At 55.9% G+C, this 18,826-nt stretch overlaps 1 protein-coding gene across 2 annotated transcripts; it reads left to right on the forward strand.

Moving 5' to 3' along the window:
• Nucleotides 1–383: 383 nt before the first annotated feature.
• On the forward strand, nucleotides 384–18,682 carry TRPV2 (transient receptor potential cation channel subfamily V member 2). 2 transcript variants are annotated; one of them, XM_059148120.1, is made up of 15 exons: nucleotides 390–963; nucleotides 2,485–2,787; nucleotides 4,260–4,393; nucleotides 5,718–6,011; nucleotides 6,986–7,284; nucleotides 9,886–10,059; nucleotides 10,449–10,604; nucleotides 11,228–11,323; nucleotides 12,200–12,270; nucleotides 12,629–12,794; nucleotides 13,847–13,913; nucleotides 14,021–14,361; nucleotides 15,488–15,615; nucleotides 16,490–16,569; nucleotides 18,442–18,645. In XM_059148120.1, exons 2-15 carry the CDS (start codon nucleotides 2,588–2,590, stop codon nucleotides 18,534–18,536), a joined length of 2,301 nt encoding a protein of 766 aa, XP_059004103.1. In that variant the 5' UTR covers nucleotides 390–963; nucleotides 2,485–2,587; the 3' UTR covers nucleotides 18,537–18,645. The 2 variants fall into 2 exon arrangements, with proteins under 2 accessions (XP_059004102.1, XP_059004103.1); XM_059148119.1 differs by lacking the exon at nucleotides 16,490–16,569 and having other exon boundaries at nucleotides 384–963; nucleotides 18,442–18,682.
• Nucleotides 18,683–18,826: the final 144 nt, after the last annotated feature.

Here is an 18,826-nt window from a genome sequence, read left to right on the forward strand (position 1 = left end):
ATAGTTGTTTCGGGCAGACGGAGAAAGAGACAATTTGGTAGGTTTGGGGAGGGGACTGGATTTTAGGGAGCTGGGAAGAGGAAGGTGTCCTAGGTCTCCTTGGAGGGTGACTGAGTTCCTAAACCCTAGTGTGGAATTCCTCCCTACCAGGGCGTGGCCCGGGGTTAGGATTTCGGCGTTACCTGGGGGCTTCCCTGTCGCCCCCTGCTGGTTGGTGCTGGAAGCGCCTGTCACGAAAGGAAGTGTGCCACTGACAGGCCCCCACCCCCCACCCCGGCTGAGGGGCTGGGGGAAAGCCCCGGCAGGTGGGAAAATCCCCGCAAACTGCAAGTTGGTTGGGTGGCGTGCATTCCCAGGGTCGTGTGCTGGGCTGCGTCTCTCCTGTCCCCGGGGCCCGTCCGCATTCGTTCTATCCGCCCAGTGATGGGTTCCCCCAGTTCCCAGTCTGAGCCACATGGCCTCTGGAAGCCCTGTGGTAGGTCGCGGAAGGAGGTAGATGTCAGCACCGTGGGGCAAGAACCCCCAACTCCATGCCGGATCCCACCGGAGGCAAGGCCCCAGCACCCAAGGGTTGCCTCTGGTTGCCCCACCCCCACCGGGGCCCTCCTTGGCTAGACAGTGGGGGTGGGGAGGCGGGGCGTGTCTCCCGAGAGCAGGGTGTGGCCAGTGGTCCAAATGGTCACTCACTGATGGCCCTCCTATCCCGACCCGGGAGAGATCCCCCTACCCCACACCATGCCGGCGGGCCGGGTGCGCTGAGGTTGCGGAGACCCCGAGACCCTGAGACCGCAGCCCGCTGGCAGAGCTCAGAGCAGACTTGGGGAGGTGCTGCGGCTCTGGGCTGTCAGCGCCCGCCGCCCTCCCGGCTTCACTTCCTCCAGCAGCCCCTGCAGCCCCGGAGGCCCGGGATCCCAGCGGTCCGTGGCCCCGGACGCCGCGCCCTAGCCTCGGCCGCCCTGCCAGGTAAGTCGGTGGGCAATCCCGGCACACCTGGGGAGGGGGCGGCCTTGACCCGACAGTGACTGATCAGGGCAGCGAAGCCCGAGGGCTGGGGCTCCCTGCTCCTTCAGCCCCAAGCCAGGGTCTTGGAGGGGCTCCAGCTTCCACCTGGACTGCCGGACCCCTTCCTCCCGACCGGTGAGGGTCAGGCCCCCAGGATGGGGGCGGGGGCTGAACAGGTAGTTGTTGCTGCTGACGCTTGGCAATGGTGAGCTGGGGGGCCTCCGGGGAGGCAGACTGGGGGGCGGGGGAGATGGTTAGGAACACACCCCGGCTAAACGGTGTGTGGCTTGGGGAGGATGCCCCAGATTGGACAGAAAGATGGTGGCTCACGTTGAAGTAAAAAACCAAAACCAAGCTAATTAACAACAACAAAAAAACCCTGCATGTGGAGGCAGTCAGCCAGATCCCAGCCTCCCCAGCTTCTGTGGGAAAATGCCTCCCCCACCCCCACCTCCAGGTCCCTGAGGGCTGTGGGAGCCTGAAGCTGGACGGGACACAGCCCAAGCCCTGCCACCATCCACCCTCTCTACTTCTGGCCTTTCTTTTCCTTTCCCATGCTCTTCTTTGCTCCCTGCCCCCTTCTGCCACCCAGCTGTCCCCCCACTCACCGCTTGCTCTTATTCCTTCTTCCTGTTCCTACCCACCGGTGGGCACATAGTTTTCCCCCTAACCGCACCCCCCACTGGGGCCCCACGCCTTGCCATGCGGGGGGGGGGGGGGGGGACTATGGTTTCCATTCTCCTGTGAAGAGATGCCAAAGCCCCGAGCCCTATCTAGGACCTGAGGTGGGCTTGTCTGTCAGGGGGAGCTTGGGTCTCCAGCGAGGGGTCTCCCTCCCCACTCTGAAGCCCCCACAGACCCAAAAGCACAGAGAGAGGTGGCATCTGACGCCTTTAGAGATGAATCAGACTGAAAACAGGGATGGGCCCCGAGAGATACTGAGAACTGAAGAAGTCATGGTAGCGAGCTGTCTGTGGTTTTGGACCAGGGTCTGCCAACAGCTGACCACCTTGAGGAAGTCAATTCCCCTTTCTGGGCCTTAGTCGTCCTGGTAACAAAATAAGAGGTTTAGTAGACTGGTTTTCCAACCGTTTCTGTGGCAAGAGGTTAAATGACCCGCCTCTAGCCTACAACGGCACTCTTATCTGCTGTGAGTATCGGCCACTAGACAAGATGTGATGTAGAGAAAGGTTCATGCTGTGAACTTGAGAGTTTGTTTTCCTGGATCAGCAGCTGTGGTCTCTCAGATCCCAGGAAGTCCCAGAGGGACAGTCAGGGACAATCTCAACCCTTCCTGTGGGACTGTGTCAACAGGCAGACCTGTTGGGTCCCTGTACTTCCCATGTTCCAAGCTCACACCAGGGACCTCCTTCTCTCTCCTCACCCTCTGCCTGCCTCCCTCACGGCTCATTCCCTGTCCCATTGGGCTGACTCGGTGGGTGGGTCTACTTGGACTCAGCTTCTAAACTTCTCTTTTTGCAGGCCTCAGCTGGACCTACCCCTACCCAGGCTGGGAAGAAGAAGGAGCTTCTGACAGCTCTGTCGCCAAGGTTTGAGCCAGACAGAGCAGCCTCCTTGCCCTAGGATGGCCTCGCCCTCCAGCCCTCCGGCTTTCAGGCTCCAGACATGGGATGGAGACCAAGAAGATGGTGGTGAGGCGGACAGAGAAAAGCCTGGCCATGGGGATGGGCCACCCCCCATGGAGTCGCCATTCCAGGGGGAGGACCGGAAGTCCTCCCCTCAGATCAAAGTGAACCTCAAGTACCGCAAACCAGCAGGTGTCAGGTGAGGCATCAAACGGGGGTGGGACTCAGAGCGGCGGGAGGGGGGGGGCGGTGTTCACCTCCAGTGGAAGACCCTGAGTCAGATTTGGTGGCCTGGCCCAGCCCCAGTGCCCTTCGGGTTTGTGTGTGGTTTGCCCAGTCTCCCCCCTCGGTGTGAAGTCCGATGCATGAGGCTGACAAGGCAGGACCCCGTTAGGAAAGCCCCTTCCTCATCCTTGTGCCTGAAATGGGGCACCAGCCCTTGGCTGCCCAGCCCGGAGACCACCGCTGCCCTCCCCCCCGTATCACTGGTGTTGGAAGGCCATGGTCAGATTCAGACCAGTCCAGGAGAGGATGTGCATGGGGCTTCTGGGAGCCGGGGAGCCTCCCTGACAGGCAGAATAGGCCCCGCACTGCCCAGTCTGTGCTCTCGCTGGGCTGCCCTACTCCAAGACGGTGATGCCACCCTGTGACAGGAAGTGTTTTGTCCAAATGGCCAATTCCCCCAGCCGGACTGCCCATAGGGCTCCCTAGTCACCCGCACGGCCCTCTCAGTCATGGTGTAGCCACGTGGCCTGCTGGGGAGATGAGGGTGTGTCTGGCCAGGCCAGGCGGACACCCAACTTCCTGCCGTGGAGGAGACAGGGCCTGGCTCTCTCAGTCGCACAGCTATAGCTTTAACACATGACTGAGCCCAACAATCCCCCATTCATCAGAGTCACCAAAACCTTCCTTGGTGAAGCCAGAACCTGAGACTCTCCAGGGAATCAGAGAGTCCCCCACCTTTGTTTGTCCCTTCATATCTGCTGACCATGGTTCCAGGAGCCCCCAGTATGGGGGGCATCCCCAGGAGGGGTCCCCTGCTCCTTCCCCTTCCCTGTCACCAGAAACTTCTAAATGCTAAAGAGTTATAGCATTTCCCCAAAATGTGGCTTCTCAGTCAAACTCTGGCGAGCATCTCATAGGTTTCAGCGCTGGGCCCCCATGTCTCTGAGAAACCTCTGTCTGCCTAGCCTAGACTCTGCCTGGAGGTTAGCAGTCAGGGTCTGGAGTTAGTTAGACACCCCTCCCCCTCCATGTGAGCCCCGGTTCTGCACATGTGGTCCCATCCCGACCCGGATTCCAGGTCAAGGGCATGACACGTTCCTGTGCTGAAATCCTCCCTCTGGGATCAGGAGCCTGTTGTGAAACTATCAAGTCAACCAGCAAATGATAAGCACCTGATACTGAGACCGACTCCATTTGCTCTGCCTGGAGTCATGGGGGTGCTGGGGGTTAGTGCCCCGGACAGACGGACAGGCCCGTCTCCCTTTCTCGGGCCTCTCAGTGAGTCCTCGGTCTGCCCTGGGAGGAAGAGCTCCTCAGAAAGGCTCCCCCGGGCTCATGAGCCTGCAAGGTGCACACAGGACTCCATGAAAGGGCTCCCCAGAATGGGGGCTTCCCGAGGGGGCCATGGTTCTTCCATAGCACCAGACACAAGTCATATCCCCACAGCCAGCCGGACCCAAACCGCTTTGACCGTGATCGGCTCTTCAGCGCGGTTGCCCGGGGTGTCCCCAAGGATCTGGCTGGGTTACCAGAGTACCTGTCCGGGACCAGCAAGTACCTCACCGACCCAGAGTACACAGGTAGGTCTGCCCTGCAGGCCAGAACCCCTGTGCCCTGACCGCTGTGCTGAGACTTGGCAGACGGGTTGGCCTTGGCCTTGATCAAGAGCCAAGGGGCAGTTCTCAGCAACCCTCCAGCCTGAAAGCCTTGTTTTGGTCTTGGCTGTGCCTCCCATGTCCACCCACCCCACGGGCTCCTGGTCTACCTCTGCCGTCCTCAGCCCATTTCATTGGCCAAATGGATACTCACAGGCTTCCGCGGTACATTGTTTTCTTTTTCTTTTCTTTTTGTATAACAGCGTTGTTGAGGTGTAATACACATACCATACACTTGACTCATCTCAGAACATTTTTTGCCCCAGATCAAAGTATCTTGATCATTTGGTCTGGTTAGAAAAACAAGATTTGTGTATTCTAGAAGATTCAGGTAGTAATGGCATGAGGGTAAAAGAGAAGGATATCCCGCATCCACGTTAATGATTTGACGTCTGTCTTTTCAAAGTGTTTAAATATATTAGGTACATACTTACGTGATGGATCGTGCCATATGCTACATCTCCTAATTTCCACTTCAGTACACAGATCTCTAAGTCAGTCACTTTTTCAACCACAGAGGTTTCCATTGTGTACATTTACCACAGTTTAGTTAATGAATTCCTTAATGATGGCCATTTAAGGTTGTGTGTCGTTTTTGGCCTTCACATACTCTGTGCCAGGCCCTCTGGGTGCTAAAAATTCTATATATAAGGTTGGGCCCTTAGAACAACCCTGGAATAGTCCCATTTTACAACCAGGAAAACTGAGGTTAAGAAAGGCCGTGTGACCTGCCCAAGGAGAGAGCCATTAAGGGGTAGAGCCACCTAACGTTGCTCTGAATGGTCTGTGTATACTGTGTTGCACGTACAACAAATTATGTCTTAGAAACTTATCTTTGAGACAGAAATTAAGTCATATCTGTCGGTATTTTATTTATTTATTTATTTTAAAAGATTTTCTTTATTTATTTGACAGACAGAGAAAGACAGTTAGAGAGGGAGCACAAGCAGGGGGAGTGAGAGAGGGAGAAGCAGGTTTCCTGCTGAGCAGGGAGCCTGATGCAGAGCTTGATCCCACCACCCTGGCTGGGATTCGGCAGCCGCTTAACGACTGAGCCACCCAGGCGCCCCCTGTTGGATACCTGTTGGCTCAAGACTTACTAACCCTCCAGCATGACTCTGGTTCCACCAGCCCTGTGTGGCAATCTTTTTTTATCCCCCTGCGTGGGCTCCCTGTGCAGGCTCGTGGGCAGCCCAGTGACTCTCCACCTGAGCACTCTGGTGCCCCTTCCCCTCTCCTTCTCCCACAGAGGGCTCCACGGGCAAGACGTGCCTGATGAAGGCCGTGTTGAACCTTCGGGATGGAGCCAACGCCTGCATCCTGCCCTTGCTCCAGATCGACCGGGACTCTGGCAATCCCCAGCCCCTGGTCAACGCCCAATGCACAGATGAGTACTACCGAGGCCACAGTGCCCTGCACATTGCCATCGAGAAGAGGAGCCTGCAATGTGTGCAGCTCTTGGTGGAGAATGGGGCCAATGTACATGCCCGGGCCTGTGGCCACTTCTTCCAGAAAAAGAGCCAGGGGACTTGCTTCTACTTTGGTGAGGAGACTTTCTTGGATAAATTGAGGGGCAGAGGTGATTAAGGCTATGTCCAAGGTCACCTGGGTAATGTGTGTCAGAGCTGGCCCTTCAACCCAGATCCGTCTGATCCCAAGGACTCATGCTTCTAATCACTGGACTGCCTGCAAAAGCAGTTTGTCTTAGGAGATGTTTTAGCAAGGAAGCTCCCCACACATCCACACCCAGACCAGGGGGAGGGGAAGGGGCTGGCAGAACTGGTGTGTGGGAAACCTGACCAGACAGGGTTATTTTATTTTATTTTATTTTATTTTTAAAGATTTTATTTATTTTTATTTGAGAGAGACAGTGAGAGAGAGCATGAGAGGGTAGAAGGTCAGAGGGAGAAGCAGACTCCCCATGGAGCTGGGAGCCTAATGCAGGACTCGATCCCAGGACTCCAGGATCATGACCTGAGCGGAAGGCAGCCACCCAACAGCTAAGCCACCCAGGTGTCCTGTATTTTAATTTTTTAAAGATTTATTCATTTTAGAGAGAGTGAGCAAGTGAGCATGGCGGGGGAGCGGCAAAAAGAGAGAGAGAGAGAGAGTCTTTAGCACACTCCACAGTGAATGTGGAGCCCGGCCCGAGCCTCGATCTCACGACCCTGAGATCACCACCTGAGCCAAAAGCTCAGCCGACTGCACCACCTAGGCGCTCCATGTTCTGCTCCTTTAGATGGTAAAGAGTTATGGTTGCCACTCCCTTGGGTCAAGAGCTGGACAGGGCCACCTTCACCAGTGGAAAAGGCATAGCTGCCCTCCACGGTGCCTGGGACCGTCTTCCCTCATAGTACAGACCTGGGAGGGCCTGGGATCCTAAGGCAGCGTTCCCTCCTCTCCTGTGGGTGGCTGTCTCTCCTGAAGGAGGTCTGGCCTTCTGTCTTAGGAGCATGAGGAGTAGACAGGTGGAAGCTGGGAGGCCTGAGGCTCAAGCTGCCCCCCCTTGGCCCCCAGGCGAGCTGCCACTCTCCCTGGCCGCGTGCACCAACCAGTGGGAGGTGGTGACCTACCTGCTAAAAAATGAGCATCAGCCCGCCAGCCTGCAGGCGGCCGACTCCCTCGGCAACACGGTGCTGCACGCCTTGGTGATGATCGCAGACAACTCAACCGAGAACAGCGCCCTGGTGATCGACATGTATGACAGGCTTCTCCGTGAGGGGGCCCACCTCTGCCCCACAGTGCAGCTCGAGGACATCCCCAATCTGCAGGGACTCACGCCCCTAAAACTGGCTGCCAAGGAGGGCAAAATCGAGGTGAGTACCTAGCTAGTCCCCATTCCTTCCACACCTTTCCAGGAAGCAACAGGACTTATTCTGAATTTTCTGCAGAAAGAGCCAGGAGTGGTCTTCTACATAGATCACTGGTCTCCCCACTTTTTTTTTTTTTTTAATTTGATTGATTTATTTGAGAGAGGGAGACAATGCACACAAGAGGAAGAGGGAGAAGCCGACTCCCTGCTAAGCAGGGAACCCCACACGGGGCTCGATCCTGGGACTCTGAGATCATGACCTGAACCGAAGGCAGACATTTAACCGACTGAACCATCCAGGCACCCCAGGGTCCCCACTTTTTGATTTAACTCTCCTTAAGAACATGTTCAAGACACACCTCTAATATATGTGTGTTTATTGATGAATTATATATGAACTACTGAACTGATAAATTACATTATAAAACACTGGGATTTTTAAATCATTTGGGTTTCTCGATGAGGAGACAGTCTTTTGATATTCTTTGCCTCTTGTGTGATTAGATTTGCTATTAGGTTTTCTTCATATTGATTCATATTAAAGTGTCCTTTATAATGAATGCATTAGTATTTTGTTTTCTATAACAGCTGTAAATGTTTCTCCTGGTTTGTTAGTAAAAACATTTCTTTTTTTCTTTTTTAAAGATTTATTTACTTAAGAAAAAGAGAGCAGTGGGTAGGGGCAGAGGGAGAGGGAGAGAGAGAATCTCAAGCAGATTCCTTGCTGCTGCTGAACACAGAGCCAGAAGCAGGGCTTGATCCCAGGACCCTGAGATCATGACCAGAGCCGAAACCAAAAGCTGGCCACTTAACCAACGGAGACACCCAAGCACCCCATAAAAGCATTTATTTTCTTTCTTTCTTTTTTAAAGATTTTATTTATTTATTTGTCAGAGAGATAGAGAGAGTTCAGAGAGGCAGAGAGGCAGGCAGAGGGAGAAGCAGGCTCCCCATGGAGCAAGAAGCCCGATGTGGGGCTCTGGGACGCTGGGATCATGACCTGAGCCGAAGGCAGCCGCTCAACCGACTGAGCCACCCAGGTGCCCCATAAAAGCATTTCTTTTTTTTTTTTTTTTTTAAAGATTTTATTTATTTATTTGACAGATCACAAGTAGGCAGAGAGGCAGAGAGAGAGAGGAGGAAGCAGGCTCCCCATTAAGCAGAGAGCCCAATGCGGGGCTCGATCCCAGGACCCTGAGATCATGACCTGAGCCGAAGGCAGAGGCTTTAACCCACTGAGCCACCCAGGCGCCCCCATAAAAGCATTTCTTTTGAGATTTTTGCCCTGCAGAATTTTTACATTTTCCTATATATATATACAATTCTAATTATCTTCTCCTTTAAAATTCCTTGGTTTTGATACTGTTTAATACCTTCTATAAGGCTGTGTGTGTGTGTGTGTGTGTGTATATACACACATATATACATGTATATATATAAAAGCTTGTGTGTGTCCGTATACATATATATTCTGTATCCATATTTTCCTCCAGACTTTGCAGTTTTATTTTTAATACCTAAAACTGATTTGTCTGGAAGTTATTTTGGTACAAAAAGGAAGCATGACTCAGCTCTACTTTTTTTTCAAATGACAACCAGTAGGTTGTCTGAGCCTAATTATCAGCGGGGCTTCACGGTGGGCAACCTGTTCCTTTTACACAGGGCCCCATGCTTCGAACACAGGCCTTTTTAAGGGTTAAGATTAAAAAAACATAAATGGAAGTTTTACTATTTTATTCCCCAAGATTCCTGGGGAACCTGGGTTCCAAAGGGAACCTCCCTTTGTTGTCCAGAGGCATGGCTGGGTGGCCTTTCCTTTCCCCATTCTTCATTTGTAAAATCAAGTTGCTTTTCTATCTCTCTTTTTTTAAAAGATTTTTATTTATTTGAGAAAGAGAAAATGAGCAAGGGGGAGGGGCAGAGGGAAAGGGAGAAGCAGACTCCTCGTTGAACAGGGAGCCTGATGCGGGACTCAATCCCAGGACCCTGAGATCATCACTTGAGCCAAACTCAGATGTCCAGCCGACTGAGCCATCGAGGTGCCTGGCTTCTTCTTTTTTAAGTGATCGCTACACCCAGCCTGGGGCTCGAACTCATGACCCTGAGATCAAAGGCCACATGCTTCACCAACTGACTCAGCCAGGCACGCCAAAACCAAATTGCTTCTTAACCTGTTCGACTTAGGGATGCTTTCTAGTATGTTGGAAGCTCTGAGCTCTGATCACAGAAGTGTACACATCTGTGTAGCTCAGATCTCAGGGGGCCTCCAGGAGCCCTGGGCTGGGGGTCCCTCTGCCAGTAGGGAGTCCAGGAAAGAGGCCTCGGGACAGGAGTGGGGAAGGAAGAGCCAGGTTCCCTGAGACCTGGACATATGTGAGTGGATGGGAGTGTTTATATCATGGCTGAGCATGTGGGATGTGTGAGCAATCATACGCACAAGGACCTGTGTGTCCGGGTGTGTGCGTGTGTCTGCGTGCAGCTCTGCAGGTGGGGGGCAGCTCTGCGGGGTGCTGAGTGTTTCCCAGCCACCCCTTCTCCCTACCCAAGGTCAGTGCTAGGAGGTAGCCATGCAGGCCAAGCTCATGTGCCCCCACCCCCACTGCAGATTTTCAGGCACATCTTGCAGCGGGAGTTCCCAGAGCCGTGCCAGTCACTTTCCCGCAAGTTTACGGAGTGGTGCTACGGGCCAGTCCGGGTGTCATTGTATGACCTGGCCTCTGTGGACAGCTGGGAGGAGAACTCAGTGCTGGAGATCATCGCCTTTCATTGCAGAAGCCCGGTGAGCCCAGGGGGGCAGAGGTGTGCCTAAGGGGACCTGGCCCAGCTCCCTGCAAGGTCCACACGTCAGCGCTGCCTGGGGGACCAAAGCTGCCCTGGGACTGTCCCACTGGGGATGTGCCCCCCCCCCCCAGCAAATGCTCCTTCCACACCCTAGTCCCACCTGACCTGCGGAGCAGGCTGGGGGCCTGGGGGCAACCACAGGCGGCCTGTTTACTGGCCCCTGCTTGGGGCTGGAGGATGAGGCGCTCGGTCAACCCACAGCCATGTGGGTGGGGTGGAGGTCGGTGGGGAGGGCTCATTTGCCCCCCAACCTCTCCTCCATTTCCCTCAGCCCTTACATTGAGCCTGACCTGAGCCTGACCCTTGCTCTTGCATTCCCATTCCCAGGACCGGCACCGAATGGTGATTTTAGAGCCACTGAACAAGCTGTTGCAGGCGAAGTGGGATCTGCTAATCCCCAAATTCTTCTTCAACTTCCTGTGTTACTTGATCTACACGGTCCTCTTCACCTTAGTTGCCTACCACCAGCCAGCCCTGGAGAAGGCAAGGCCCAGGAGGGGCACATTCTGGGGGAGGCCTCCTGGGAGCGACCCTGGAGGATGAGGGTGGAGGGTGGGGTGGCTAGATCCGTCTGCAGATCCTCCCACCGAGGCTGTGACGGCTTGAGTGACAAGCCTGAGCTCGGCCTCAGCGGGTAACGGACGGAAGCCCGCACCGTGAGGAAAACAAGGATACTGGCCCAGGGCTCGCCATATGCGAGTGGGTATTCTAAGGAAGTGACTTGCGTTAACTGACTTAATCATTGCTCACAACAACCCTCAGAGGTGGCAGCTGTTACCATCTCCAGTTTATAGTTGAGGGAAGGGACGCACAGAGAGGTGAAGTAACTTACCCAGGGTCACACAGGCTGTTAAGTGCGGGGCGTGGGATTTGAACCTGGGCAGTCTGGCGCCAGACCCCACCCTCAAAACCAACCATGTCAGTGTGTCTCTGTGACAGGCTAGAATCCGGGGTGGGGGAGGGGGTCCTGCCGCTGAACCTGTGCTCCTTGTGCTGCTCTGCGTGGTCTCTCCACAGCTTGTGCTCAGATCCGGCCCTCAGCTGAGAGTCTCCCTGTTGGCAGGGGACTCCAGGCCCCAGATCCTACCAGACTGTCTCCTCTGCAGGCCTTCTTCCCCGGGGAAGTGACTGCTGGAGACTCCCTGTTGCTGCTTGGCCACATCCTGATTCTGCTTGGGGGCATCTACATCCTCGCAGGCCAGGTGAGGGCTCTTCCCATTCACCGCCCCCCCCAACCCGAGCCCCCACCCCATGACTCTGCAACTCTATGGGCTCCCAGACCACCCAGAAGCAAATGTAGAATCCCACTAGGAGGGGCCTTCCAGGGAGTTAAACACAATCCCTTCATTCCCTGAAAACCACAGAAACCGAATCCTCTACCCAGTCCGGGCCCCCACCAGCCTCAGGGCAGCTGAGGGCCTCAGGTTCTGGGGCTGGCAGCTCCCTGCTGCGCTTTCTGCACATAGCCTCTGTGATTCCTCAGGCCCTGCCAACTCTGCTCCCCAAAGAACGGAGCTGGAAGCCCCCGCCCCTAGGTCCCTTAGCTGGGCCGTTCCTTCCTCACGTGGGAACCACAGACAGGATGGGGCAGGCAGGCTCAGGTCGACTCCCCCAGCAAGGCCTTTTGAGGAGAAACTGAGCCTCAGAGTGGGCAGAACTTGGGGACCAGATCCAGGTGGGCTGGCATCCAGCAGGGTCCCTGAGAGACCGGGGAGGGGAGGAGAGGGAGCTGTTCCCCTCACCAGGAGTAGTGAGCAAGTTCTTCATCAGGATCCATGGGGAGCTCAGAGGCCCCTGGCATTGTCTGGGAGTCTGGGCGGGGGGCGGGGGGGGGGGGGAGGCACACGTTCTGGAAACAGGCTTCAAAGCTCTCTCAGCTATCAGCAGGACTCATGAGTTCCACAACCCCCAGAGTCCAAGAGGCTGCTTGAGCCCCTGAGGTGGCAGAACCAGGCTCGCAGGCTGGGGGCACAGTGGGGAGCCTGGGCTAAGGCCCCCCCCAGTGAGGCAGCAGGGTTGCTTGGTGCTCAGTGGCCTGGGGAGCAAACTTCACACCCCCTGTGCCCCTTTTCCCACAGCTGTGGTATTTCTGGAGGCGCCGTCTCTTCATCTGGATCTCCTTCGTGGACAGCTACTTTGAGCTGCTGTTGTACGTGGGCCCTCCCTCCCCTCCCCTGTCTCAGGCCCGGAGAGGCTGGTGTGGCAGAAGGGCTCCAGGCTGGCTTGAGAGGAGGGGACCCGGCATCAGGGAGTGCCAGGGGCCCAGGACCAAAGCGTAGGCTGTCTGGCCTGGGGCTCCAGTGCCCTCCCGCTCCCATCCCTGAGAGTTCCCCATACTGAGCGCTTGCTCTGCACCTGATGGGGTCCGGTCCCAGACAGACAGAGGCCTTCCCATCCATCAGGAGGTGGCGGGAGAAGCAGCGGTGGTCAGCGCTGGCCAGTGGGGGTCAGGGGGAGCCTAGCCAGGGGTCAGCCTGCAAACTGACCCAGATTCTGTCCCTGCACAGCCTGGTCCAGGCCCTGCTCACGGTGCTGTCCCAGGTGCTGTGCTTCCTGGCCGTGGAGTGGTACCTGCCCCTGCTTGTGTCCTCGCTGGTGCTGGGCTGGCTCAACCTGCTTTACTATACACGTGGCTTGCAACACACGGGCATCTACAGTGTCATGATCCAGAAGGTGAGAGATGGGGGTGGCCCTGGAGTAGCCTGAGCAGACAAAGCTGGGCACCCCTCCAGCAGGGCTCCTCTGGGCTTCAGTGGACAGGTGCCCTCCTCCACGGCTCACCTGGCCAGGCGCTCTCGGAGTGCAAGCCGGAGCATGAGTGTGCAGGCACCTGCCCTCAGGGGTCAGAGCTCTGCACGGGTAAGTAGACATGTGACCCCCAGGGAGGACGTGCATCTTTGCACAGCCCAGGGGCAGACGCGGTGCACAGGAGCTCGTCTGCAAGCCTGTGTCCTGGAACATCTGGGCCCGTGGACTTTTCTGCATCCATTTACGTAATCAGCAAAAGTTTGGGAAGTGTGTCCTGTGGGCCAGGCCCTGTTCTAAAGCATTGGAATATGCTCCTTTGGTCGCTAACAAAATGGGCAACTCATCAGTCCTGCTGCAGGGCACATTGTGGTAGGGGAAGTGAAAACACTCAGAGAGACAGATGAGATTACACATTGCTCTATGGTTTTGGGAGGTTTTTTGAGAGGGACACTGAGTGGGAGGGGGCAGAGGGAGAGAGAGAATCTTAAGCAGACTGGGGGCTCGATCTCATGACCCTGAGATGAAATCCAGAGTTGGACACCTAACTGACTGAGCCGTCCAGGCACCCCTGATTAGATTTCTTTCTTTCTTTTCTTTCTTTCTTTCTTTTTTTTTTTTTAAAGATTATGTATTTATTTATTTGACACAGAGAGAGAGAGCACAAGTAGGCAGAGAGGCAGGCTTAGAGACAGGGAGAAGCAGGCTCCCTGCTGAGCAGAAAGCCCGATTTGGGGCTCGATCCCAGGACCCTGAGATCATGGACCAGAGCCAAAGGCAGAGGCTTAACTCACTGAGCCACCTAGGCGCCCCCCGATTAGGTTTCTTTAAAGACTGGTCTACTCCATGTGGCTCCTTGAGGCCTCGTGTATGCACACCTTTGTGTGTGTGGGTGGTGTGGGCTGAGGCAGGGGTCAGGGGTCGGGCCCGACGGCCCACACACCCCTCCCCCGGCTCCTGGATGCACTTGTATGTTCTAGGTCATCCTGCGGGACCTGCTCCGCTTCCTGCTCGTCTATTTAGTCTTCCTTTTTGGCTTCGCTGTAGGTAAAGGCGCCCCTCTAGCCCCTGCCCAGCCCTTGCCCGATCCGTATGCCCTGGAGGCTGCCCCCGGCCTCCCCAGGCTGAGGATCCCTCCTTCCTCCCTCCTGCAGCCCTGGTGAGCCTGAGCCGGGAAGCCCAGGACCCCAGGGGCCCCAGGGGCCCCAATGTTACAGAGGCAGCAGCACAGCCTGGGGCAGGAGGGACAGAGGAGGAGGGCAGCTCCACCCCATACGGCGGCATCCTGGACGCTTCCTTGGAGCTGTTCAAGTTCACGATCGGCATGGGTGAGCTGGCCTTCCAGGACCAGCTGCGCTTCCGCGGGGTCGTGCTCCTGCTGCTGCTGGCCTATGTGCTGCTGACCTACATCCTGCTGCTCAACATGCTTATCGCCCTCATGAGCGAGACCGTCAACAGTGTTGCCTCTGACAGCTGGAGCATCTGGAAGCTGCAGGTGCTGAGGGCGGCTCCCCTCCCCCACGATCTGCAGTCTGGGCCCCCCTCACCTACGCTTTCCTTCCGGGGGCTCTTGTGAGGATCGAGAAAGCTCACAGATCTAGAGCCCTTGGGATGGTGCCTGGCACCTAGTGGGGGCTCCGCATGTTTTTTGTTTTTTTTTTTAAAGATTTTATTTTTATTTGTCAGAGAGAGAGACAGAGAGCGAGCATAGGCAGACAGAGTGGTAGGCAGAGACAGAGGGAGAAGCAGGCTCCCTGCCGAGCAAGGAGCCCGATGTGGGACTTGATCCCAGGACGCTGGGATCATGACCTGAGCCGAAGGCCGCTGCTTAACCAACTGAGCCACCCAGGTGCCCCGGGGCTCCGTATGTTAATCAGGATCGTGATCTTGATCATGATCAAGAACTTCCCGAGAGCTTACCGTGAGGCTCGGCTCAGTTCTAGGTGCGAACCACACGGCAGAGAACGAGATCGAATCCTTGCCCTCATGTAGCTCACCTTCTGTGTTTCTCATATGGTTGGTGGGGTCGCCTTGGTGGGTGAGGCAGGACGTGCAGTCCTGGGACCGGCCAGTCTGCGGGAGTCGGGGCGCAGAGGTCCCTGTAGCTGGGGCTGGTGTGACACCCACCTACCTTGAAAGCAGTAGCTGCTTCTTCTCCAGAGAAGGGTGGGGGTGGGGGCGGGCAGTTGGTGCTCCGAGAGCCTTGCTGGGAAGCTGGACTCTCACCGATTCACCGTCAACCTTGGGCAAGCCCCTTACTTCTCTGAGCCAGTGACCTCATGCACAAGTTCCATGCCCCACCTAATTCCCTCCCATGCCAGGGGGCAGACTCCGTGTGGGCAGAGCAGACAGGTCCTTGCACCTCGTGGTGTGGAATTCTGGAATCTGTAACTCTCCAAGTCATTGTTGAGCACACATTATGGGCTGACTTATCGACACCTGTCCACCTGCAAGTGGGGAAACTGAGATTGGGGGAGGGGAGTCCTGAGGGGGCTTCCATCCCTCAGGTAATCAAATGTTGGAGCTAGACTATATCCACCTGTGTAGCAGACCCTGGGTTATACTGTCAAGTGCTGTGAGGTATCCTCCTGGCTACTGTCTCATGTGTCCTTTGTCCGCAGAAAGCCATCTCCGTTCTGGAGATGGAGAATGGCTACTGGTGGTGCAGGAGGAAGAAGCAACGGGCTGGTGTGAAGCTGACTGTTGGCACCAGGCCGGATGGCAGCCCCGATGAGCGCTGGTGCTTCAGGTGAGGGAGGGAGGCTGCTGTGGGGCAGGCCAGCCTTACTCTTTATTTATTTATTTATTTTAATTTGACAGACAGAGGTCACAAGTAGGCAGAGAGGCAGGCAGAGAGAGAGAGGGAAGCAGGCCCCCTGCCGAGCAGAGAGCCTAATGTGGGGCTCGATCACAAGACCCTGAGATCAGGACCTGAGCCAAAGGCAGAGGCTTAACCCACTGAGTCACCCAGGTGCCCCCAGCCTTACTCTTCTTAAAAATTTTTTATTTAGTAATCTCTGTACCCAATGTGGGGCTCGAACTCATGACTGGGAGATCAAGAGTCACATGCTCTCCTGACTGGCACCCCCAGCCTTACTCTCTCTTTTATTTTTCTTCAGCCGTACCCTCTTAAAAGCCAGGGGACAGCTGCCAGGAGTCAGGCCTGGTGGGAAAGGCAGGGCCTAGGAGCACCAGACACTCTGCCCCAGGCAGGCGAGGTCAGGGATGCTGGATCTCATAGGCCTAGGCCTGCCACTTACCGGCTGTCCCCTCTCTGGCTGTTCCTGACCTACTCCGTGGCCTGAAATGGGGAACAGTTAGGAGGCCAGGAAGCCAGAGGGACCCTCAGGTTACAGCACACTAGCCTTGGCCCGGCTGGTCTGCTCTGTCACAGAGGCAACAACCCTCCCACGGAAAACAAAGTCTTCCACGGGAGAGAGAGCCTGGTGGCAAATGCACAGTGGGATGGTGGGTGGCTCAGTGTCTGGGGAGAAGGGGTGGCCACAGCCCATCTTCCTCCCAGTCCCTGTGTCTACCCTGTGTCTCCATGCGCCCCTCTCCTGGGGCGGAGCATGTGGCACAGGTGGCTTCCCGGAGCCTCAAAGCTGCTCTATGGCCCTCAGGGTGGAGGAGGTGAACTGGGCCTCGTGGGAACAGACACTGCCATCCCTTTGTGAGGAGCCGTCAGGGCCAGCCGTCCCTGGTGAGTAGCGGCGGTGGCCGGAGTCCTGCCCTGGAGAGAGAGAGACAGAGAGAGTCTGCTTGGCCACACAGCCATGGAGAGCCTAGGCCAGGACCTCCCCCGTGTCCAAGGCTTGCCGCACTAAGAAGCACTTCCGACCTTTCTTCTCTACTCCCACCTCCTTACTGGCCTGTTTCAGGCAGTCACCTGGGAGACACTCTGAAGCTGTTGGTGCTTCCCCCCTCCAGCCCTAATCCTGCCCGCACCACCGGCCTCTGGGCCTATTCAGCAGGCCCTCCAGCGCCAGCCCTGGGCTGAGCCTGGGGACCCAGCTGGAGAGCAGGTTAGAGAGGGCCCCCTACCTATTCCGCAGCTTCAGGGTCATCTCCCTGAGCCCCCACTGATAGGCCAGTCCTGTTGATCCCCAGCTTTCTCGGGCTACAGGAGCCCCCAGTCCCCACAGCCCTGAGAAATCACTTCTGATGCTTTTCCTCACTGTCGTGGACTGCGTCCTGTCCATTCTAGTGTGGGGACAGCCCCTCCTGTCTCTACCCTGAAGCCTGTTCCGAGGCTTAACTTTCTCCACAGTATGTCCTTTCTGGAATCATCAGTAGCTCCCACTTCAAACCCTCCCCACGACAGCACCTGCATCACCTCTGACCCCTGTGTAGGGGGGACTCCTCCAGACTCTGGCTCCAAAGCCTGCTGGTCTCCCAGGCTCCTGGGTCCCTGGTGACCAGGTGACGATGGTCCTCACAAACCCACAGGTTTTCTGCCTGCCCTCTTTTTGTCTCCCTTCCCCTGAGTCCTGCCACTCTGTCACTTTATTTTTTTTTTTAATTTTTTTTTAAAAGATTTTATTTATTTATTTGACAGAGAGAAATCACAAGTAGATGGAGAAACAGGCAGAGAGAGAGAGAGGGAAGCAGGCTCTCTGCCGAGCAGAGAGCCCGATGCGGGACCCGATCCCAGGACCCTGAGATCATGACCTGAGCCGAAGGCAGCGGCTTAAACCACTGAGCCACCCAGGCGCCCCCACTCTGTCACTTTAATGCTGAGACTCTGAAAGTCACCTTGCCCCTCATCTTGCCCCAAGAATTCCACACCCCAATCCCATACTATCGCCAGCTGGGGCTTCCGACTGGAAATTCCTGATAGGAACGGCCATGGGGTTATCCTACCAGGTAGTGTGTATACAATCCCACACCTCCTCACTCAGGCAGGAGGCCTTGAAGATCTCTGTTCAATGTCCCCCTCCCAGGCAGCCACTCACCCCTCTGCCCCGACCCCTCATTTCTCTCCCTTCTGCACCACTGCTGGGCTCAGGGCTGCACCCTCTCCTTTAGACCAGTCTTTCTGCTCTGGGCTTCTCTCTCTGAGGCAGACAGAAACTACACAAGGCCCACCCTCCTCGCCTCCCACTGCCAGGAAGGACTCACTCCTCATTGCGGAGGTGAAGATCCAATGCTATAATCCCGCCCATTTCCAACACCTCCCTCCATGCAACAGCCGGTCCCTCCACGGTGCTCCCTGTTCTTTGCTTTCCCTGGCTCTCTGTGGAAGTGTCATTCCCGCTCCTCTGGGTGTCCAAACCTGCTGCCTACCTTACAGCTTGGGTTCCCTCAGAGCTCCCTGAACACTACTTCTCACTTCCCTCCAGTTCTTCAGCAAGTCTCAGGTGTCCTGGTTTCTACCACAAGGAACGTTGAACTTCTGGGAGGAGTTCAGGAAATGCTTATGGAAGGGGGAGGTAGAGAGAGGGATTCTTGGGAGACTTCGGGATTACCCGCTGTACACAGAGTATGTGCTTTCATGGCTGTGGCCGCCTCCTGTTTGTCCTCCTGGGGACACAGCCCAAGGGCCAAGCCACAGTGCTCTCCATCCTATTTACAGGCACCTTGAAGAATCCGGCCCCAGCCTCCCAAGTAGAGGAGGACACTGCCTCAGAGGAAGATCAGCTACCCCTCCAGCTTTTAAAGTCCCAGTAATGGCCCAGATTCAGGACAGAGTCAGGGGACCTTCCCAGCGCTACCTGGTGGCTCTGGACCTCCAGGGAACTTCGGTGGCAAATGTAAATAAATATTTTCTTATCACTAACTCTCCTGGAAACATTATTTAAGTGAAGTTCATGGGCTCCTGGGCTAGTTGACAATCTGCACTTCTCCGTGAGCATTTCTCTGTCTGGGGCTGGGCCACTCTCAGCCTCACTCAGGCACAGGGGACTCCCAGCCCCAGGGTGGTCCTGTTCCTGGGTGCTGTGCCCACTGTCATGACACAG

This window comes from Mustela lutreola, chromosome 15 (assembly GCF_030435805.1).
Source record: "Mustela lutreola isolate mMusLut2 chromosome 15, mMusLut2.pri, whole genome shotgun sequence".
Lineage (NCBI taxonomy): Eukaryota > Metazoa > Chordata > Mammalia > Carnivora > Mustelidae > Mustela > Mustela lutreola.

Excerpts from the sequence above, each read along its gene's own strand:
- TRPV2 (XM_059148119.1), top strand. The coding sequence starts at position 2,588 with ATGGCCTCGCCCTCCAGCCCTCCGGCTTTCAGGCTCCAGACATGGGAT. Across the intron at positions 7,285-9,885 it reads CCAAGGAGGGCAAAATCGAG|ATTTTCAGGCACATCTTGCA; the intron begins GTGAGTACCTAG and ends CCCCCACTGCAG. Across the intron at positions 12,271-12,628 it reads AGCTACTTTGAGCTGCTGTT|CCTGGTCCAGGCCCTGCTCA; the intron begins GTACGTGGGCCC and ends GTCCCTGCACAG.